Raw genomic sequence first — 24,844 nt, 5'->3', positions numbered from 1 at the left:
CAGTGACAGTTCACACTTTTAATATACATTAAAGATGACTAATGTCTTCCGCCCAAACTAGTCATATAACTTTGGATGGCATCTATTAGTTAATTTTAACATACATCGAAAGGACGTGGCTTCCGCACTGAGCAGGATGGCAGCGAACCTATGAGTTCCGGCATCTAGCAGGGCCTATCCTCTCATGAAAAGCCACCAACTGCCTCATCTTCAGCAGTCACTCATGCCTGCAAATGTTGCTTGATTTCACCAAGGCAGGATGTCATTTCTTTATTTTCCCTTCTCCTGGACGCAGAGGAGGTGAACTGTATTTCAGTGCGCCACTCACAATTAATCCATCTCATGAGGTACAGTGGGATCTCTCAGGAATACAATAGGGCAAATTTTTTCTATTTTAACATTTCACTATCTCAATCGTGCTTTTCTACATATTGCCAGTGAGTAGGGATGCAGTTTGGCAGCAGTTGCATTTTTCTTCATGCACTACTTGTTTCCTCTTCTCCATGATATTACTTATCTAGAAGACCAATGACTCTCTCACTGTTCATACTGGCTTGTTTTAAAAGAAAAAATAACTATACTTGTTGCGTCCTTTTTTTGCCGCACTGCCATTTTTTCTGAGACTTTGTTTGTGCTTTCCCTCCAGGTTGCGACTGAGGTGCTCAACTCAGCAGGTCACTTTACTATTGTTGGTTTCTTTCCTCCTTTATTTTTGCGCTATGTGGATGCTTAAAAATCTCCACTTCCTTTGCATCTTTGACTGACAACTTTGATTTATACTATTTTCAAAGTCTTATTGTGCACCTAATTTGCCTGGCGTGCTCACTTCTGCTTTATTGTCATCATAAGACTATTCTATGGTCAGACTAATATCCTTTCAGAAGGTTTGCCACAATAATATCTATCAGGTCAAGATGGCTACTGGCTTACTTACTGGCACAAATGCCACCTCATCTGTCATGAAGTCCTAACAGATGAAAAATGACCCTCCATCACTTATTATATCTTCTAATAATCCAATTTTGGATAATATCCTTGATGAGGTGAGAGGCTTATAGCCTTTTATGTGCACCACCAACGAGAAACTACAGCCGACTGAAGACAGATGGATCATTATGGACAGTAGGATGGTGGAAATAGAGCAACACATTAGTTCTCTTCAGGATATGCCCACTAAAATTCCTTTATTATAGCAGGAGATCGGTAAACTTAGGATGATTTGGAGAAGAGAAATTGTTGCAACAATCTACGTCTATATGGCCTTCCTGCTGCTGTCGAGGTCCTGACCTACTTGACTTTTTGAAGAAATTTCTTTCTGAACTTCTTGGACTTCCTGCTGCTCCTCCTTTCAATTTGCAACAACCTCATCATCTGGGTAAACTGAATCTTCATCTTTCCATGCCCTGGGGGATCTTTATGCTCTTCCATGAATTTCCGGCGTCTTCTTTGATCTGGTCATAATATATTTATATCTCAAGACGCTTTCAATGGTATGAATGACCAGGAGAAAGGAATTCCTGACTTTGAGGCCTCAAATGCCACATCTGAATATACGATACGGTATTCTTTACCCTTGCCTCTGCAAGATAACTTATGAAGACCCTTTTAAAACCTTTGATGATCCTATAAAACTGAAAATGTTTCTCCAGAGCATATCATCACATGCTCTAAACACGGCAGATCAGATATCCAAAGCTGTTTCCTTATGCACCTGTATCTTCTTAATTTCCTTATATTGGCTTCTCTTTTATTTCCTTTGTATTAATGTTTTCTTTTGATATTTGACTAAGCAGATTGTTTCCATATAACTTCTTTTCTTTTTGCCTGCTGCTGTTCTTGTTATGGTGTCGACAAGTCACATGTTACTTTTCATTACTTTTCTTTTCAGATCTGGATTCTTATCCTTGATCTGTCTTTTCCTCTGCTTTTTTGCATCTTCTTTATTCCTTATGTCCTATTACTCTTTTTACGTCTATTATGTGGGTGCTTTCATGCCCTCCAACATAAATATGTCACTTGAGCCATGCTCTATGATGTTCTTAATACATGGTGTCAATTTCTTTCTGTTTTTGCAGCTTGTCATCCATGTTCTTGTTCCTGTTCCCTTCTCCTTGTGTATCCAATATGTTTAACATTGTCTCATGAAACATTCATGGACTTGGGCATCAGGTTAAAAGACAAAAGGTACTTTCACATTTGTTTAAGCTTAACTCCTAAAATTGCATTTTTACAGGAAACTCATTATATTGATGTGGAAGCGGTTAAACTAAAAAGACAATGGGTTGGTCAGCTTTTTTTTCTCCATCTATTAATCGTAAGGGTGTTGTTGGTTTTCTTTGTCATAAAGCATTGAAAGTACACATTTTAGCCCAGTTAAACCTGACCCTGATTTCTGGTGTACCATTAAAGTGAAACTTGCTAATATAATTGTCGCTGGTGACTTTAACCAATGGTTGAATCCCATTTCAGACAGGAAATCTAAATGCAAATTTAACCCTGAGAAATCTCATAAAGCATTTCCATCAGCCATTGCTTCTCAACTATTGTTTGATGTTTGGAAAACATGTAATCCTGATAAGTTTGAATTCACTTTTGTTGCTAATATGCATCAGATAATGTCCAGAATTGAATATATTTAACTCACAAACCCCTTAATCCCTTCTATATAATCATCTGAAATAGGATCCATTTTAATCTCAGATCATGCACTCGTAAACCTCCTTGGATTTATCTCACACTCACTCCAAAACTGGCAGATTGAGATGTAATAATTCCCTATTATCCGACACACATTTTATCACTGAGGCTACTGCTTTCATTTGCGAATTTTTGTAATTCAAGCACACTACTAATACTTCCATTTCTAATATTTGAGATGCTTTCAAAGCCTCACTTAGAGTTTTCACTATTTCTTATTCTACCACAAAGCAAAATAAGTTAAACTCTCAATATCTAACCTTACTTTAACACATTAAAACACTTGAATATACTTACTTTACTTCCAAGTACATGACTTATCACAGCCAAATCTAACCTCAACAAACTTGCTACTGTGGATGCATTTAACATATTGCTTAAGGTTAAATCTAAATTCCATGGAGGTCAAGATAAAACTGGTAAAATGTTTGCTAACTATTTAAAAATGAAGACAGAACGTAAAAATATAGTTCCCAATCTTAATGAATCTACTATTGCCAATCTGTTTTCTGATTCTGACATTTCCAGCGCTTTTCAATCCGATTATAAAACACTTTATACAAGAGATACTACCCCATCAGTACCTACCAGGCAACAGTTTTTTTGGTCTCTCTAAACCACTCTCCCTTTCCCATTTACTTGAGGAATTAGATGCTTGCTTTATGCTCCAGTAGATTTTGGATGCATCAAATTGTTCGAAAGAGCTAAAGCACCTGATCTAGATGGACTGTTCTTAGAACTTATTTCCTCCTTTTCTGCATTTTCTGCCCCAAATCTTTAGGACGTTTTAATTCATTTCTTTGGAGTTCAAAAGTTAGTTGATCCTTTTTAGAAGCCTTGCTTGTTACTATCCCCAAACCTAATAAAGACCCCATCCTTTGCAAAAATTATTGACCTATTTCCTTGATTGTAAAATGTATGCTAAGATCCTAGCATCCCGCTTTGAGACTTTTGTACCACTTCTTGTCAAATGAGATCAGTCTGGCTTTATGAATGATATATTTACCACAGACGATGCCAGAATGTCCTCTAACATTCTTGCACTGACTGGAAAAAGCAATATTCATTTTGCAGCCTTGTCCCTAGATTCTGAAAAAGCTTTTCACCACATTTGTGTTCACTACTCATCCCGGGTTTGGATTTGGCCCAAAATGTATCTCATTTATAAAATTATTATATTCCCATCCCCATGCTAGTGTTTATGTCAATGGTAGTATTTCTGCTTATTTTACTTTACATAGAAGTACTAGACAAGTTGTCCCCCATCCCCTTTATTGTTTGTCCTTTGCCTAGAACCATTTCATGAACGTATACATTGCAATACACTTATCTACAGAATTCCCTAGAGGTAAAGTTATCTGCCTACCCAGATTATGTTTTCATCTATATGTAAAACCCTTTGACCTCCCTGGATTCTTTCATCCAGGGGATCACGTCACTGGATATAAATTAATTTTTCCAAAACTGAAATTTAAACTTTGAACTCCTCTTGTTAACAATATATGTTTGCTAACACCATTGTTTCATGGTGTCCCTTCAGAACTAAATATCTTGGTGTCTGATTCTCCTCTAGTACGTCTAACATGCTTTACCACAATTTTGTGACATTAAAGTCAAAATTGCAAACCTTCATCTCAACTTGATCTTCTCTACATTTATCATGGTGGGGTAGACTTGATACCATTAAAATGATGCTAGTACCTCATGTTCTGTATACAATGTCTACGCTGACCTTTAAGATCCCTAATTATTATTTTTGCACAAATTGATTACTATTGTGCAAAATTCTTATGGAACAATAAACAACCTCATATTGCTCTTTCTAAACTTAAGTGCCCAAAACATGAAGGTGATGTATGCTTTCCTGATTTTAAGCTTTATCAATAGGCCTTTCTAATCTGACAATTTTATGCCTTGATTAATGATTTTCAAGATCTGCCTGCCCCACGATGGATTACATTTGAACAATCCTTACTCAATGGTTTTTCATTCAAATATATCGTTCATATGTCTAATTGTAATTTTATATCAAATAATCCCATTTTTAAATATTCTCATCATTTATTACATAACTTATTTTGTACCAACATTAATTTTCAACAATATTTTTTATCTTCATCAATTTGGTATAATGAAATTCTGAAAGTTTGTCATAAATCTTTTTACGATAAACACTAGAAAGAGAAAGGTATTATGTCTGTTCACCAATTTGTACATGATAATTCTATCCCTCGCCTCAATTACAAACTCAATATCAATTACCAAACTAATTTTTAAAGGAATATGACTTAATTTCCTCTGCTCTCCATTCCTTTATTTTCACTCACTAATTTCATCCTTCCCCACTCACACCTATATCTGTGTCACTCTGGGATATGATCCAGCAATACTCTATTCTCAAAGCTTCCTCCATCTATATAATACTAATGTCACCTGCTTCAGTTTGCACTAAAGGTTCTCTTGAATTACTGAGGAAGAATATCTACCCACATTCTTTCCTGCACAGTTCTGGGACAGACTTTCGGCCTCATTACGAGTTTGGCGGAGGGATTACTCTGTCTCAAAAGTGACGGATATCACGTCTGCTGTTTTACAAGTTCCATAGGATACAATGGAACTTGTAATATGGCGAACGGGATATCCAACACTTATGGGAAGGAGTAATCCCCACCATCAAACTCGTAATGAGGCCCTTTGTCTTAAAACATTTGTTATCTCTAAAGCTGCTTGCATTACTTGGTCCCGATTTTTTGTTCACAATCGGTCCTTTTATTACCCCAGAGTGTCTTTCTAAAGTTGACACATCGGCCTTTCACTATGTTGGTCATGTTACATATGCACTGGCTCTTTAACACTTTTGTTATATTATTGTTCTTATGTTAATAAGTTTTGGACCTCCATTAGGTCTACATGTTTAAACATTTTCAGAGGTAATGTACCTACAACTTTCCAAAGTGTTTTTTTAGGTTCTTTACCTCCTACCTTTAAACGACTTTGCTTGATATTTTTCTTGCACTTGCTTTTAAAGTTATACTTTCTTGTTTTAACAATTTTTCTAAACTATCTATGTTAACATGGTGGAACTTTTTATGTGATGAACATAGGTTTCATACCGTTTCTTCATTGACATTGCATCAGAAGATTTAATATGATTTATATTGGTTACCTTTCACTACCTTTTTTTCCTCACACTCATCTATACCCTAGTCAGCTCTTCCTTGTTTCTTCTCCCCTCCCCACCTCTTTTCTCTTTCCCATTTATTTTTGCTCCTCTTCTTACTCTTTTCTTCCATTCTACATACTCTTTCTTTGACATATAAAATAACATAATTCTCCTTTTTCTTATATAACTTAGGGGGTCATTCTGACCCCGGCCGTCCTGGACCGCCGGGGCCAGGGTTGGCGGGAGCACCGCCAACAGGCTGGCGGTGCCCCACAGGGCATTCTGACCGCGGCGGTTTGGCCGCGGTCAGATGTGGAAAACCGGCGGTCTGCCGCCGGTTTTCCGCTGCCCAAATGAATCCTCCATGGCGGCGCAGCTCGCTGCGCCGCCATGGAGGATTCTGACACCCCATACTGCCATCCTGTTCCTGGCGGTTCGCCCGCCAGGAACAGGATGGCGGTATGGGGTGTCGTGGGGCCCCTGGGGGCCCCTGCAGTGCCCATGCCAATGGCATGGGCACTGCAGGGGCCCCTGTAAGAGGGCCCCACTTTGTATTTCAGTGTCTGCTTTGCAGACACTGAAATACGTGACGGGTGCCACTGCACCCGTCGCACCTTCCCACTTCGCCGGCTCCATTCAGAGCCGGCGTCCTCGTGGGAAGGTTGTTTTCCACTGGGCTGGCGGGCGGCCTTTTGGGGGTCGCACGCCAGCCCAGTAGAAAACCCAGAATCACCGCAGCGGTCTGACGACTGCGGTGCGGTGTTCTGGCGGGGGTACTTTGGCAGACAGCCTCCGCCGCCCGCCAAGGTAAGAATCACCCCCTTAATGTCTATAATTTGCAATATTTGTTAATGCATGAATCTCCTCACAAATGCTATTTCTTCTTGTTATTGTTCTTAAGTCTTCAACAAAAATCACTTAACAAAAAAATATACATTGAAAATGGTTATGCTTATCACAAAATTAGACAACGAGGACCATCCTGTGGCAGTCTGTCATAAATGCCGGCGTGAACAATTTAGTGCAGGTACCGAGCACCAGAAACCACCGGCTCCAATTCAGCACTGATTGACTGAAATTGTGGAATGTCACTGGAAGTTTAAGCCTTATTTAGTGGCTCCTGTTTAGGGTTATATTTAAAACAATATTTGGAAAAAATATGCTGGTCCATGACATTTACATTTTTGTTTAAGAAATGAAACACTGGATATGAGACAGAAAAGTATAGAAAATCAGATGACATAGTGAACATGAACAAATGAGCTCAGCATTCCCGTACTTTTTTTAATAACACAAATCCATTTGTCTATGCACCCTTGAAGAGTAAAAGCCTCTGACAGCTCCAACCCATTACTTCCCTGCAAAGAGTGAGCTCAGCCAGGAAAAGGGTCTGAAGGTTAGAGGGTCATGCCTTTTTAGCCACAATATTCTTTTGCTGCAAAGGCTATGGCAGGAGAACCCAAAGCCCTCGGGACCATTATTGTTTGGAGCAATTTTAGGGCCACTGGAATTATGAGATTTTGCAGCTCTGGCATTTTCAGCATAATTATGGTTTTGCCACATAATCCAATATTTAATGCATAATCTGTAGATTTTAACAAAAACATTTTAGTTCAAACAGATCAAACGTTTCTAAAAATGCAGCAACACGTCGTAAAGGTTGACTGGTTATCTTACTGTTGCTTATTACAGTATTTGATCGTTAGATTGGTACTAATGAGGCAAATCTTTGCCCAGCTAGTGTTAATGTATAAAAATGGCAAAATAATGAGGTGAAACTATCACAAAAGTGCACATTTGCTACATAATGTGCTTTTTCTTCCTGCATAACTTAGAAGACCCTGTTGCATAATTTGTTTTTCCCTTGCCACATAATTCAAGTGACCCTGGTGATAGAGGTTGTTAGCAAGCCCATTTTTGTCCAGTTCAGTGTAAATGCTTGATCACCAGCATTCTGAGGTACATACTTGCCTTTGAAAAACAATCTCTCCCACTGCTCTGAATTACCTTTGAATTCCTCTCAGAATGTGTCTCTCCACTTCAAAACATTGACTGCTTGTTCCACATTCAATATCAATGTAAACCGCCAGACGCCCTGCCGCCATGTGCTATACGGTAATCCAGGTCGCATTTTTGGTATATAGTGATTTGCATTCAGGTGTGGTAGTTTTTGATTGTTTACGTCATAGCTATGTATCGGTATTGTCAGTAAATACTTGCGTTCATTACTTTTCTAGCCACACAGCCCATGCATACCTCACCACCCACCCAGCCCACATGGGTTTGCCTCTTACATCACAGTTACCATAATGTTTTACACTTAGACCACAAAGCAAGTAAAGTACAAATTTAGCATTGAGTACTGTTGTATGTGATAATTAAACAATACTGTACCTCCGCAATTCATTATTTTTCTCACTGTAGTTGTGGACAATATCTTTCTGCTTCGTAAAAAATCTGCAATCTGGCCACCAATGGGAACGATGATTGTCATAACCATGTGGGGCACAGCTGATAAAAGGCCCACCTGCAGTAAAGAAAACATTGACCACGTATTTCAGTCTTTGTTAACATCGTGTTCAATTTTAGTTACCTGATTTTCAAGAAAATACTATCCCGACTCACATAAGCAGCTCGAATCAACCTGTGACTCAAAAATTAAGAAAGGGTTAAGAAATCTATGTCACCCTTTCATAAAAGAGGGCTCATGGCATGAAAACAGGTAATTTGAATCTCAGGAGATAAGAAATGTTTAACTATACATTTGTAATTATATGTGTATATGGAAAATGTCACTTACCCAGTGTACATCTGTTCGTGGCATGAGACGCTGCAGATTCACATGCTGTGCATTATCCTGCCATCTAGTGTTGGGCTCGGAGTGTTACAAGCTGTTTTTCCATGAAGAAGTCTTTTCGAGTCACGAGATCGAGGGACTCCTCCCCTTTCGGCTCCATTGCGCATGGGCGTCGACTCCATCTTAGATTGGTTTCCCCGCAGAGGGTGAGGTAGGAGTTGTGTATATAGTAATAGTACCCATGCAATGGAGTAAGTATGTATGTACATAATGTGTTTAAAAGTGATATATATTTACAAATTTACAAATGTACAAGTTTATTTCTATCAACTTATAACGACTACAAGCTCCCGGGGAGGTGGGAGGGCACATGTGAATCTGCAGCGTCTCATGCCACGAACAGATGTACACTGGGTAAGTGACATTTTCCATTCAATGGCATGTGTAGCTGCAGATACACATGCTGTGCATAGACTAGTAAGCAGTTATCTCCCCAAAAGCGGTGGTTTAGCCTGTAGGAGTTGAAGTTGTTTGAAATAATGTCCGTAATACTGCCTGTCCTACGGTGGCCTGTTGTGTTGTTAACACATCCACACAGTAATGTTTCGTGAATGTATGAGGCGTAGACCATGAGGCTGCCTTACAGATTTCTGTCATGGGTATATTTCCTAGAAAGGCCATTGTGGCGCCTTTCTTTCTAGTGGAGTGTGCCTTTGGTGTAATAGGCAGGTCTCTTTTAGCTTTTACATAGCAGGTTTGAATACACTTAACTATCCATCTGGCAATGCCTTGTTTGGATATTGGATTTCCTGCATGAGGTTTTTGAAAAGCTACAAACAATTGTTTTGTTTTGCGAAATTGTTTGGTTCTACCAATGTAATACATTAGTGCCCTTTTGATGTCTAATGTATGTAATGCTCTTTCAGCTACAGAGTCTGATTGTGGAAAAAATACTGGGAGTTCCACAGTTTGATTTAAGTGGAACAGTGATATAACTTTTGGTAAAAATTTTGGATTTGTGCGTAGAACCACTTTATGTTTGTGTGTTTGTATAAAGGGTTCCTGTATGGTAAATGCTTGTATTTTACTTACTCTTCTAAGAGATGTAATAGCTATTAGGAATGCCACTTTCTATGTTAAATATTGCATCCCACAAGAGTGCATGGGGTCAAATGGTGGACCCATGAGTCGTGTTAATACAATATTGAGATTCCATGAAGGAACTAGTGGTGTTCTTGGGGGAATGATTCTTTTTAGACCCTCCATAAATGCTTTTATGACTGGGATTCTAAAGAGTGATGTTGAATGTGTAATTTGCAGATAGGCAGAAATTGCTGTCAGATGTATTTTAATGGATGAAAAAGCTAGCTTGGATTTTTGTAAGTGTAATAAGTAGCTTACAATGTTTTTTGTTGACGCATGCAGTGGTTGAATTTGATTATTATGACAGTAATAGACAAATCTTTTCCATTTATTTGCGTAGCAATGTCTTGTAGTAGGTTTCCTAGCTTGTTTAATGACCTCCATACATTCTTGTGTAAGGTCTAGATGTCCAAATTCTAAGACTTCAGGAGCCAGATTGCTAGATTGAGCGATGCTGGATTCGGGTGTCTGATCTGTTGTTTGTGTTGAGTTAATAGATCTGGTCTGTTTGGTAGCTTGATATGAGGTACTACTGACAGGTCTAGTAGTGTTGTGTACCATGGTTGGCGAGCCCAAGTTGGTGCTACTAGTATTAGTTTGAGATTGTTTTGACTCAATTTGTTTACTAGATACGGAAGGAGTGGGAGAGGGGGAAAAGCGTAAGCAAATATCCCTGACCAACTCATCCATAACGCATTGCCCTTGGAGTAAGGGTGTGGGTACCTGGATGCGAAGTTTTGGCATTTTGTGTTTTCTTTTGTTGCAAATAGGTCTATTTGCAGTGTTCCCCATTTTTGAAAGTAGGTTTGCAGTATCTGGGGATGAAGTTCCCATTTGTGTATCTGTTGGTGATCTCGACTGAGATTGTCGGCCAACTGGTTTTGAATTCCTGGGATGTATTGTGCTATTAGGCGAATGTGATTGTGAGTCGCCCAATGCCAAATCTTCTGTGCTAAGAGACACAGCTGTGATGAGTGTGTCCCTCCCTGTTTGTTTAGGTAATACATTGTTGTCATGTTGTCTGTTTTGACAAGAATGTGTTTGTGGGCTATTAACGGTTGAAATGCTTTCAATGCTAGAAACACTGCTAGTAGTTCTAGTTGATTTATATGAAGTTGTCTTTGTTGAGTGTCCCATTGTCCCCGGATGCTGTGTTGGTTGAGGTGTGCTCCCCACCCTACCATGGAAGCATCTGTTGTGATCACGTATTGAGGCACTGGGTCCTGGAAAGGCCGCCCTTGGTTTAAATTGATAGGATTCCACCATTGAAGCGAGGAGTGTGTTTGGCGGTCTATCAACACTAGATCTTGAAGTTGTCCCTGTGCTTGTGTCCATTGTGTCGCTAGACACTGTTGTAAGGGCCACATGTGTAACCTTGCGTTTGGGACAATGGCTATGCATGAGGACATCATGCCTAGAAGTTTCATCACAAACCTTACTTGATACTGTTGATTTGGGTGCATGCTTTGTACTACGTTTTGGAATGCTTGTACTCTTTGTGGACCTGGAGTGGCAATTCCTTTTTCTGTGTTGATTGTTGCTCCTAAGTATTGTTGTATTTGACACGTTGTAAGTGTGATTTTAGGTAGTTTATTGAGAACCCTAGCTTGTGAAGGGTTTCTATGACATATCTTGTGTGTTGAAGACACTGTTTCTAAGTGCTGGTTTTTATTAACCAATCGTCTAGGTACGGGAATACGTGTATGTGCTGTCTTCTGATATGTGCAGCTACTACAGAAAGGCATTTTGTAAATACCCTTGGTGCTGTTGTTATCCCAAATGGTAACACTTTGAATTGGTAGTGTACTCCTTGGATTACAAACCTTAAGTATTTCCTGTGGGAAGGATGTATGGGTATATGGAAGTAAGCATCCTTGAGGTCTAATGTTGACATGTAGTCTTGTTGTTTGTGCAAGGGAATCATGTCTTGAAGTGTTACTATGTGAAAGTGATCTGATTTGATGTAAAGGTTTAGTGTTCTGAGATCTAAGATGGGTCTCAGTGTTTTGTCCTTTTTTGGTATTAGAAAATACAGGGTATAAACACGTGTTCCTTTCTGATGGTTGGGCACTAGTTCTATTGCCTCTTTTTGTAATAACGATTGGACTTCTAGTTGTAATAGATCCAAGTGCTGTTTGGACATGTTGTGTGCTTTTGGAGGCACATTTGGTGGTAATTGTAGGAATTCTATGCAATAACCATGTTGGATAATGGCTAGGACCCACTAGTCCGTAGTTATGTCTTCCCAATTTTTGTAATAATTTGTGAGTCTCCCCCCCACTGGTGTTATGTGTTGGGGATTTGTGACATTGGAGTCACTGTTTTGTTTGTGGGGTTTTTGGGCTTTGGAATTTCCCTCGTGTTTTAGGAAACTGTCCACCCCTTTATTGACCCCGAAAACCTCCTCTTTGGTATTGGCCCTGGTATGAGGGTCTGGTCTGTGAGGTTGAAGGTTCTGTGCTTTGGGCTCGAAACCCCCCTCTAAAGTGTGGCTTCCTAAAGGTGCCTCTGTTCTGTGGGGAGTAACTCGCACCCATGGCTTTGGCCGTGTCCGTGTCTTTCTTGAGCTTTTCTATAGCTGTATCCACCTCCAGCCCAAACAACTGTTGTCCATTAAAAGGCATTTTAAGCACAGCCTGCTGGATCTCTGGCTTAAATCTGGAGGTGCGTAGCCATGCGTGTCTCCAAATAGTGACCGCCGTGTTCACTGTTCTGGCGGCTGTGTCCGCTGCATCCATAGCTGATCGTATCTGGTTTTTGAAGATACTTTGGCCCTCCTCCACCACTTGTTGTGCACGCTTTTGAAACTCTTTGGGAAGATGTTCAATGAAATGCTGCATTTCGTCCCAATGAGCCCTGTCATATCTTGCCAATAAAGCTTGGGAATTGGCAATATGCCATTGATTGGCTGCTTGTGCTGCAACCCTTTTTCCTGCTGCATCAAACTTTCGACTTTCTTTGTCGGGTGGTGGTGCATCCCCAGAAGTCTGTGAGTTTGCCCTTTTCCGGGCTGCCCCTACTACCACCGAGTCAGGTGTTTGTTGTTGCATGATGTACACAGGGTCTGTAGGGGGAGGTTTGTATTTTTTCTCCACCCTAGGTGTGACGGCTCTGCCTTTGACGGGGTCTTGAAACACCTGTTTTGCGTGTTTTAACATGCCTGGTAACATAGGCAGACTCTGGTATTGGCTATGTGTTGATGACAGGGTATTGAATAAAAAGTCATCCTCTATAGGTTCTGCATGCAGTGCTACATTGTGAAAAGTAGCTGCTCTGGACACCACCTGCATGTAAGCAGTACTGTCTTCTGGTGGTGATGGTCTTGCCGGGTAGCAATCCGGACTATTGTCAGATACTGGTGCATCATATAGATCCCATGCATCTGGGTCATCCTGGCTCATCCCTGTGTGCGTTGGTGAGTGCATCATTGGGGGTGTTGCAATTGGTGACAGTTGTGGTGAGTGCTGTGGCGATGGCTGTGGTGAAAAACGTGGTGGAGTTTTTTCTTTAGCCACTTTTGCTTTTGGCTGTTTTTCTGTTTCTTGGAAAGCGAGTTTCCGTTTCATTCTAATTGGGGGAAGAGTTCTTATTTTCCCTGTGTCCTTCTGAATATGGAGCCTTCTTTGTGAATAGTCTGGCTCTCCCATCTCTAATTCTTGTCCAAATTTATGGCCTTGTAGTTGTGATGAAAGGCCTTGTTCTTCTGAATAGGAGCTCTGTTTCGACTCCGAGGCTGGGTGTTTCGGCACCGGAACCTTTTCCGCAGTCTTTTTTGGCTCCGAAGCCATCTTTTTCGGTTTCGGGGTGCCGATATCTCGGTGGTGAGTTTGGTCGGAGCCAGTATCTCGGTACCGAGTAAACTCTGTGCCGGTATCTCGACCGGAGTCGGATGTCTTCGACACGTGTATGCCCTTTTTCGATGCTGATGGTTGGTCACCGTGCTTACGGGTTAAGCCATGGCCTGCTGGCGGTGGCGTCCCCTGGGCTTTCATTATCTTTGTGTGAGTTTTGGCCGGGGCAGTTTTACTCACGGTTTGTTGCCTCGCCGGCTGCTCACTTTCGGCCTCGTCCGAGTCCGAATCAGGAATGGAGAAAGTCTCCTCTTCTTCGACGTCGTGGTGTCCTGCCGGCGTCGATGCCATTTGAAGCCTTCGAGCTCTCCGGTCCCGTAGCTTCTTCTTCGACCGAAATGCCCGACAGGCCTCTTTGTGTTCGGGGGACAAACACAAATTACAGACCAAATGCTGGTCTGTATAAGGATACTTATTGTGGCATTCGGGGCAGAAGCGGAATGGGGTCCGTTCCATGAGCCTTGAAAACGCACGCGGTCGGGCCGACCAGGCCCCGCCGGGGAGTGGAAGCCCCGAAGGGCTACAGGAGCTCTTCTTTTCTTCGGTGTCGATTTGCTATTACTAACCCGATACCGAACGCAAACAATACCGTCAAATTTTCCGAGATTTATCTAACTTTCCAAACCGAAACACAGAGCAAAGAGGAACACGTCCGAACCCGATGGCGGAAAGAAAACAATTTAAGATGGAGTCGACGCCCATGCGCAATGGAGCCGAAAGGGGAGGAGTCCCTCGATCTCGTGACTCGAAAAGACTTCTTCGAAGAAAAACAACTTGTAACACCCCGAGCCCAACACTAGATGGCAGGATAATGCACAGCATGTGTATCTGCAGCTACACATACCATCGAACATATATATATATATATATATATATATATACACACATATTTCTTCCTAGAGCCAGAATAAATAATGAAATAATGTATATAAATATGCACAATCAAACTCTGAGCTCTTATTAGCTAAAGAACATTTTCAGCACAGTTGGCAGTCCAACATTTTCATTTACAGCGCAAGGAAAACCATTTAGTACTACATAAGGGGCTCCTAGATTCCTTTTTATTATTAATCATTAACATGTGAAGTGCCTCGATTTCTGAGGGGGTATTTCTGGTACACACCAGAGCCCTGCAAAACTACACATTAACTTCCCATCCAGTCTTTGTCACAGTTGATCCACCCAAGGTCCTTGTATCTCAATGTTCTTGTGTAGTCATTATATATAGAGGTGAGCAAGTCACTGAAAGTTTGAGCCAGGCTCGAGACTAAAGCCTGGCTCTGGCTCAGCTAGAGGTATTTTTGGAACTGTAGCATCTTGATGTTATTCACCCGAGAATCCTTGTGGTTCTGAACAGGAAGCATGTAATGTACGGGGAGGTGCTAAGGTGTGGTTAACTGACAGTATGATGCAATGCACAGTGTGTTAATGTATGCTAAGGAATACAGTAATGTTTGATCGCAGCTCCCATGTGGCTTAATTCATCTGCATGCCCCAGGACTAGGGGAGACGCTACAATTGCTGCTCAGAATCATTGATGGCTGCCTTTCAGACTCGTTTAATAGGTGCATGCTAAGCTAAACACATAGACTAGAGAAAATGCTGATGGCTTTGAGAGCAGAAGAACAAGCAGATCAACAAGCTGCTGACATGAAACCAGGAACGGTAGATCGTGAATAGGCACTGACTGTGAAAACCAAGAACAAGCATAAACAGGACACAAGTAGGTTGACGTCTTCAAAGAAAACAAAACTATGCTTCTGATGTGGATTTTCATTTCCCCATGAAGGTGTATGTTCAGCTGTAGGACAGGTTTGTGGAAAATAGAACCACATCATAACCAGTCGCAGCTGGCTTGTATTTACAGTGTGGGGGTTTGTGGGGGGGGACACACCACTAATAATTAGAAAATATGGCACTAACCTCATGGTCCTCCTCTCCTTTCGTTGTCTCTCCTGGAAGCTCCAACGCGGGAACCAGTAAACTGCACTAACCAATCCTGATGCTTCTCTCATGCTGTTAAACAGCATGAGAGAAGCATCAGGATTGGAAGGAGCAGCCTCTTTCAGCGCTCTTAAGAGAGCTCAAGGCCTGAGCTTTCTCTAACCCAGCTGTTTTAACACAGCTGGATTAGAAGTTTAAAGTGCGCATGTCAGACTAGCTGTCACAAGACAGCCAGCCAAAGGGACATGCGCAATTTAAACTAAAGTGCAGACCTCCCTGCTGCCACTCAGGAGCAATTGCCCCACCCCATCCTGACACTCAGTTCAGTGGTGCGTCGATTAACATCATGCCAGTAGAAAAGTTTATCTCCTGTGTCTCGCCTCACTCCATCAGGTATGAAGGGGTATACTTGGGCTGCTTCTGAGCCTTTGCAAAGGCAAGGGTGGTTCCTAGTGACAATGCAACACAAAAGGACAAACAAGCACTATTCGTGTTCTACAAGGAACTTCATTGAGTGCCCATTTACACAGTTTTGCCACTGCTGCTGACATGGGACTGATATCCCTCAACTACAGCATCTGTGTTCAGTCAGAGGTTGCAAGCCAATTCCTGTTGTATTTCCATGTCCTGGGAAAACTAAAAAAAATGAAAGTACAGCTTCATCTCAGTGAAGATATTTACCCTGTTGCTCAGCAACACCACAGAGTTGATTTCCATCTACAAGAAACTGTAGAGAAAAAGTTGGAAGCTCTCTTAAAACATAACATCATTGAATACTCCACAAGCTCCAAACAATGGGTTTCACCCGTATTTGTAGTAACAAAAAAGGACAGTAGCGGAGCAGTGCCCATCTGCGTTGATATGCACCAGACAAACAAAGCCATTGAGAAACAGAGACATCCTGATCCACACATAGCAGGCATGATCATGCAAATGGAGCCAAAGTGTTTTCCACCTAGACCTGAACAAAGGATACCATCAACTCGAGTTGAAGGGGAACTACAGGTACATTGCTTCCTTTTCAACTCATGTTGGTTAATTCAGATAAAAGAGACTGAGGTGGTCATTCTGACTTTGGCGGTCTTTACCAAAGACCGCCGTGTAGGCAGGTGCCAAAAGACCGCCGTATTACGAGTCCCCAACTCAACACTGCCAAAAAACGACATAGTCGGCCTGAACGACGGCATGAGAGAGTCATCTGCGCCACCAGCACCACCACGCCGAGAACATCCCACCTGCCAAATCACAAATCAGTAAAAGGTAGTAGTGGTCAGAGAAGATGCAAATCCTTGTTATGTCCACAGTAAGTTTTAGGGTATGTCTACTCAAAATGGTGCTCAATGGTCAAATGCCCTACTACCCCAAGGCACATTTTTTTATCATATATATGAAATATATATACAATATACAAGAGATACAGCTAGGACCACAGCACTCAAAACACAAACATTTGTACATATGGATATAGGACTCTGATGTAGAAAGTACAAGGTATAGAGTACAGTAATCCTCTTAATGTTCACGAAGTGATGGATTCGGATCAGCAAGTACTTGTGATATAAATGTGTTCATGTGCGGCCAACACGTGTTTCGTCACACAGTGACTTTTTCAAGGCAAGACTGTAGACGAGGATACATGTCCATCTAAATAAAAGTGTGAGAACACTCTTTCCAACTTGGGCAAACAAAGGAGTCTAAGGTACAGGTATAGCAAAGTAAAATGTAAAATGTATCATCTGAGGGTGAAAGAAGATCGTCATCAAAGGATCAGTAAGGGACCATGGTAAGTCCTGAGTCTTGTGAAGAACATAACTGAACAACCGAAGTTGGAGCGAAATAGTAAGTATCGGTGATACATATCTGTTCATCATTGAAATTAGTGACGAATCAGGTCAGTCCTGTTGTCATGTGCCTCATTCTTGTATGCCTCCTCCTCAGTATCATAGTCACTGGCCCCAACCACTGCTCCAGCATCAATGTCCCCATCCTCCATCAGTGAGATGTGCCTTCTGAGGGCCGGATTATGGAGCACGCAGCATGCAACAAAGATCTTGCAGACGTTCCATTGTCGGTAGTGTAGGGCACCACTGGACACATGGAGGCAACAAAATCTAGCTTTGAAGAGGCCGAAAGTCCTCTTAGTCACCTGCCTCATCCACCCATGTGCCTAATTGTACCTGTTCTACCCTCCTATAGTTGGATATCTAACAGGTGCCAGGAGCCAGGGCAGGTTGAGGTATCTGGAGTCACCTGTGTGAAAAAGGCGATATGAAGATAGGTAACAATGCTAGGCAGAGGGCAGACTGTGTAGGGAGGGGTACCAAACATCTGACATGGAGAGTAGCAAACATACCTATTAGCCAGGCCCTTTCTCCATGTAGCTGTAACATCAATGCAGGGACACTGGTGTTCCTCAGGATGTAGGAATCATGTACCGATCCAGGGAATTTTTCTTTTGCATGTGTTATGTACTCGTCTGCAAGACACACCACATTGAGCGAATATGTACTCTTCCGGTTTCTGTAGACCTGTTCAGTGGCCCTCAGAGTTACCAAGGCGATGTGAGTCCCATCAGTGGCCCCTATTACTTGTGGGACATGTAATATATTGTAGAAGGCTGATTTAACCGTGGGCAATTCAGCACGTTGTGGGAAACTTATGTACCTGTTCACATGCTTGAGTAGGGCATCCAGCACATCCTGTAACACCTTACTGAACCTGGGCTGTGACATCCCTGCAGCCAGTCCCACAGTCACTTGAAATGAGACACTCGCCAGAAAATGCAGCACTGCCAACACCTGGACTGTTGGAGGGATGGCATGGGGATTTCTTAAATCTAGCAGGAGGTCTGGCTCCAACTGGGCGGCCAGTTCCCTGATGGACACACGGTTCAGTCGATTGGTTAGGATGATGTGGCGCTCCTCCATAGTTTCAAGATCTACTAGGGGCCGGTAAACTGGTGAATTCCTCATCACTCCATTTTGGTGGTATCCAGGCAGAGAGACAAACAACAATCTGGGCACCTCTCACAATGTTGTGAACCAAGTATGACATACAACGATCACGAAGTATTGATCATGTAAGTTGGCTGTCATGTTGTGCAAAGACACATTACTACGCACTCCATTCCTAGCCAGACAATGCCACATAATCCCTGTGACAAGGAACATGTACAGGACATGTAAACATACACTTTCCATGTGGTCCGCCATACGTGATGTCACCTGGCACTCACTACATATGTGATTATCCACAAAATGTAAGCTACATGAATCAGTTTGTGACGATATGCAGGTAATGACGCAGTGTGAATCCAGGACAGTCATGTAACATACTAAAATGGTATCCACCTGTTCTGCATGCATTTGACAGATGGAAGTGACCTCATTCCGCCGGCGTGCATGTCCTCATTGGTTAACATTGACGTCTATGGGAAACTGGGACCAATGGCGATCACCGCTGGCGCTGACAGTCATGACCGCCGTTTCGAATGGACAAGCTCATTCGACTCTTGGCATTCAAGCATAGAAGACCTCCACTTCGTGTACTGCTGTCTCCTGAATCTTGGAGCAACGATTGCACGCACTGCAGGGATGGGGCCCCAGCCTTCACAGCTGAGGAGCTGGATAAACTGGTGGAAGGGGTCCTACCCCTCTATGGGTGGTTGTATAGGGTTCCAGGGCAACAGGTCAGTACAACGTCCTTTGTCCCACATTTTCGGTTGTGTTTGACAGTGAATGTGTGTGCACATTGACATGTGATGACTGATTTGAGGTTTTGCATGCACATTATGTGTGTGGTGTTTGGTATATTGGCAGTGTGCATGGTCCATGTATGTTGTGTGTCGCCAAAGATTGCAGCTGTATTGGTATCATTTACATCATGTCCTCCATTTTCAGAATGTTTTCCATGCAGGTCAGCGCCCACCAGAAAAAAGGGCTGTGGAGAGCCATCGCCAAGGAAGTGCGGACCCTAGGGGTCCATAGCCAGCAAAGCACCCACAGCAGGAAGCGGTGTGAGGACCTGAGACGCTGGGCCCGGAAGACCGCAGAGGCCCAGCTGGGGATGGCCTCCCAACGTGGAAAGGGTTCCCATCGGACCTTTACCACCCAAATGGTCTACATACTGGCGGTGGCCTACCCGGAGTTGGTTGGGCACTTGAGGGCAGCACAGCAGCCACAAGGGGGCAAGTGTAGACTGTTAGGAGTGTACAGTCCTGGTGTCACACCAATCATGTTGGAGTGTGACACATTACCTATGTAGAGCCATGCAGTAACAGAAGTGGTGGTACTCTAATACACATTCTACTGTACATAGGGGTTGATCAAATGTTCAGGCATTTTACTGGCTTAATACTCCATCTCTGTGTATACTGTAGTAGTCCAAAGTGATCTTATTGGCACTGTATTTGGGTAATGACAGGTATGTTTAGTTAACATTGTAATTGTTTTAATTGCAACATCAATGGACATCTGTGCCAAATGTACTCCTGTCATTTAGTTTGTGTGCACAGTTCCTCTGAGGTCAGATTTGTTTCATCCTGTCATGACTGACGTGGGTGGGTATGTTAATGGGTTAAATTGTTGGATCAGTCGTTTAGCCAGTTGACAGGCACGTAGGACTTTTCAATCAGGTGTCTAGGCTGCAGGGATGAGGTGATCAGTGATAACTTTGGGTATGGCTTGCAGGACTCTATTGTTCATGACTGCAAAATGGTCTCTTGTTTTCCCGACAGGGCCAAATGTATGTATTGTTTGTACGTGAAGTGGATGTGTGGGTTATTACCATTTCTTCCCTTTCTTTTTCTCCCACCCTCCTTCTCTCTCCACCTCTGTAGATGTGTGCATTAGCATCATCTGGCAAAGGAGGAAGGGCACCAGCAAGTGGGTATACAGCAGCCCACGGGACCCAGGAGGGTGGCACCAGCGAAACCAAGAGGACCAGTGGACTGGAGGGCAAGGGGAGCACCACTGGCGAGACTAGAACTACCACCACATCTGATTCAGATTCCTCCTCCGATGGCAACTCCGTGGCAGTGGCAGACCCATCTGGGACCACCCCAGCACCATCCTTGTCCACCACACCCCTTACCAGCACCGGCCTCCCTGTAGCTTCCCACCCAGTTGCCCATGCCCGCTCACCCAGGAGGGTGGGCGTCTCCTTTGCCGCAGGCACCTCTGCCCCTGCCCCAGTCCACCCTCCTGAGGTCCATCTCTGTGGGGCACACAACCATTGTGAATGCCATCTGGCATCCCAGATGAAGCAGTCCAATGCCTATCTGGAAGGCATTCACAGTGACTTGTCCGGCCTACAGAGGTCGTTTCAGGCTCTGGCCTCCTCGTTGATGGCAGCCAGTGTCCCTTCATCTTCAGTCCCCCCTCCAGCTACTTGGTCCCAATCCACAACCCCTCTCCCTACACCCGTCCAGGGCATACCTACAGACCAGCATACACCCACTACAACAAACAAGGTGTGCAAAGACAAGCATAAGTACCACAAACAAACCCACAGGCATGCACACACACAACAAACATCTGCATACAGAACAACAGACACTTTCCACACTGCCTCCCGTACAGTCACATCACCACTCACACCTGCCAGCACTGCATCATCTCACACTGGTCCTGCTTGCATTCCTGTCATACCCTCAATCACCACAACAGCAGACTCACAGACACCCACCCCACACACCACATTCGCACTCACCATGACCATCTTCTCTGCCACCTGCAGCATATCCACTTCACTTGCACACACTGCCCCAACATTCACTCACATGTCTTCCATTCCTTCTCCCCGCATCTCTACCCCCTCCTCTCAAGATATGCACATGCACCCACCCACCCACCCAACATACACCCACCACAGACATGCACAGATTGCACACAGCAGCATCCATGTACAGCACACCAACACGTCACACGAGCACTCTACCTATACTCCCATCCCCCATTCATGTGACCTCCCCATGTACCTAAAAAAGTCTTCCTTGCTGCCCTTGACCTCTTCCCTACTCCTCTCCCACTCCGTGTTGCCCCTAAACGTTGTGTCCCCCTGCCCCTCCCAGGCCCTTCCACCTCCCATTGCTCGGGTGTCCCCTCTAGTGTTTCCCCTGCTCCTCCACCAAGCAAAAAATCCACCCCTCCCAGAGCCAAGGTCCCTCCTCCCAAGTCCAGACAGATACATCCCCCTTCCAAATCCAATCCAACCCCACCACCACCCCCAAGCCCCTGAGGTGCCTGCATTTCCAATTGATGCCCCTATGATCTGGAGGCCTATTTGCTGTCAGAAGTCAATTTGGGGCCAAGATATACGGACAATGTGTCCTTCATTTCTCGACATTGGACTTGCCATTTGGCACATTTTGCATATGTTTTAACACTTTTTGCTTGAGATGCTTGTCCTGGTTTCCTTCTACATGGTGGTGTGACATCTGTGTGCATCTGTGTGCAAAGGTGTGTGAGGTCTGTGTATGGGTTATGTCTGTGTTGTTGCATGGCCTGGGTAGATAGGTTGTGCCATGTGCATGTTGCTATGTGTCTGACTGCGTGTGTGGTTAACTGAAGGTATGGTGCATGGCACAGTGTGTTAGTGTATGCTGAGTAATAAAGTAATGTTTAATCGCAGCTCCCAAGTGGCATAATTCATCTGCATGCTCTAGGGCTGGGAAGATGCTACAGGAGGCTAGAGGTAAAAAAGATCCAGGCTTTTAAGTGGCTTCTGCCAGGCACCCTCCCTCTACCAGGTTGTGACATTACAGCCAGAGCTGCAAGTTTGGAACTAGGCAACCAAGTTCAAGTCTTGGCATGGCTCAACATCTGATTCTAGCAAATCATTTACGGCTTGATTTAGAATTTGGCAGAGGATACTCCATCACAAACGTGACGGATATCCCATCCGCCATATTACAATCCCCATAGGAAAAATGCAATTGTAATGAGGCAGACGGGATATCTGTCACATTTGTGTCTATATTAGTCTGGGCCACCTACAAGGTTTGCATGACAACTGTCTTGCCTTATTTTTGGTAAGTACTTCTCAATTCAGTGTTATAATGTGACATAATAAACTTCCACATGTTAAAGTAGTCCAATGTTTTGAATTTTGAAGAGACATTATCATATTGTACACAGTGTTTGTTGTGTGATTTACACAGCAAACAGTTTAAGGGCTGGCTGATGCATATGCTGTAAAACCCTAGGATTATGTCTAAACCAAGAAGGCTTATTCACGCATTTACTAAAAGTTACAAACCAATAATTTAGTAAAGCAATTTATCCAAAAAGCATCAATATCTTGTGCAATTTAAATGTGTATATTATAAAGAAAAATATGCAAAAGAGAACCAAATAAAAAATAGATTCGTTCCATAAAGGAACTTCCCTATTCTAAATAGAGCATTGAAAGTGGCAGGGTGGAAGTTAATAGAGCAAGACGTCAGCATCAGAGCAAACAAACAAAGGTGTCTGCGGAAGAAACGGGCACTCAAGCACGAAGTCCAAAACCCATTGCAGGGGAAATAAGCAGAATTGATAAAGGTCTGGTCTCAGTGTAGTCAGAACAGAAGCTGTTAAACAATTCGAAGGAACACACAATTAATAAACAATAGAAAGTTCTGGAAGTTTCTTCCCAACAACTTCCTCGAGATGGTCGAGTCAAGGGACAATGTCTTCTGAGGGCTGGTAGACTCTCAGGTTCCCAGGGTCAGACGTAGAAACACACAGCTGCACGGCCTTGAAGTTAGCAACAGTTCAGACACGCTCTCCCATTCTTCTGCACTACATATCTACAGCCAAATTCTGATTAGATTAACTAATCTGAACAGTTCTCCACCATAACAAAGGCCTATTATAACTAACAACCTCTTCTTGAGACTCTAGTCGCTGAGGAGGGAAAACAAGAACGTTCAATGCATTTATTTAAGAAATAATTTGAGTTGCCTGAGACCTAGGCACAAATCATGTCACGCTTAAGAAGTAAAAATGGCACCTAGGTAGGTACAATTAACATGAATGAATTTATGATCTATTAAAGGAAACTCAAGTTTTTAATGATGCAATGCATAAAGGAGATGACTGTATCGAGCTTTGGTAAACTGCTGAACTAATGGTTCATTTTTTTCTAAACACTACATTTCATGGAAAAGGCACTGCTGTTTCTTCCTCTGAGAAAGTCACATTTGTATGAGTTCTTGGAAATTAGATGCTGCCAGGAAATACCTCATTTTGTATATGCCATTTAGGTCTTAAGATTTTTCACCCTCAATTACAGGAATTGATAAAAGAACATCTACATAAGAGATTGTTACAACCTTTCAGAAATCAACTATAGAGGCCACAATCTTTTATGTTTTTTCTTAGCAGCAACGGAGATAGCACTTTTGTGGTTAGGCCTGAGGGTGGGGAGGGTCACCAGTGCTGATAAATCACAACGCGCCTCATCCACTGTGCCTCTTCAGATCACAAAGCCTGACTATGCTGAAGCATGTCAATAAGTGGTGGTGGATTAACACAGAACACAGAATTAGTGCACAGGATTGCCAATCTTAAAATTTCGCCAGATAGGATTCTTCTAGGACCTGGACCAAGATGTATCCCTCATCTCTTAATTGTCATTGTCCTTTAGATTAGTTCATTATTCAATTTTTTCAGAATCTTTTTAACAAGGAGAAGGGGACCTGCACACTTTAGATGAATGCTAAGCCTGATTCAAAGAACAGAGACTTCAGTGCATACCTTTCTGTAGGAAGTTGGCTCTGTAGATACTATCTCAAAGTTAGAGATAGTGCGCACAGAGTCCAAGGGTTCCCCTTAGAGGTAAGATAGTGGCAAAATTAGATGATTCTAATGCTCTATTTTGTGGTAGTGTGGTCAAGCAGTCAGCTTATCAGAGGGTAGTGTTTGTTGTACAAACACAGACAATAAATGAGGAACACACACTCAAAGACTTAACTCCAGGCCAACAGTTTTTGTACAGAAAAATATATTTTCTTAATTTATTTTTAGAACCACAAGTTCAAGATTTGAAGTAAATACATAAAATGCAAGGTACTCCACACAGGTAAGTTAGGAACTTTAAATTAGAGCAATAACATATACAGTTTTTGTTAAAATGGCAATAAGCTATTTTAAAAGTAGACAGTGCAAAAATCAACAGTTCCCGGGGGAGGTAAGTATTGGTTAATTTGTGAGGTAAGTAAGACACTTACAAGTCTCAGTTCCTGGGCATAGGCACCCCCAAAGTTAT

At 42.7% G+C, this 24,844-nt stretch overlaps 1 protein-coding gene across 1 annotated transcript in view; it reads right to left on the bottom strand.

Annotated features, from left to right (window-relative positions):
• The window catches only part of SLC17A8 (solute carrier family 17 member 8), a 315,037-nt gene that overhangs the window by 93,841 nt on the left and 196,352 nt on the right, over positions 1–24,844 (bottom strand). Inside the window, exon 9 of the mRNA XM_069229602.1 lies at positions 8,255–8,387. Coding sequence (XP_069085703.1) covers positions 8,255–8,387 — 133 coding nt within the window. The remainder of the gene's footprint in view (positions 1–8,254; positions 8,388–24,844) is intronic.

This window comes from Pleurodeles waltl, chromosome 4_1 (assembly GCF_031143425.1).
Source record: "Pleurodeles waltl isolate 20211129_DDA chromosome 4_1, aPleWal1.hap1.20221129, whole genome shotgun sequence".
NCBI lineage: Eukaryota > Metazoa > Chordata > Amphibia > Caudata > Salamandridae > Pleurodeles > Pleurodeles waltl.
The sequence above is the reverse complement of the archived record's forward strand: the minus strand, read 5'-3'. Positions and strand labels throughout refer to the sequence as shown.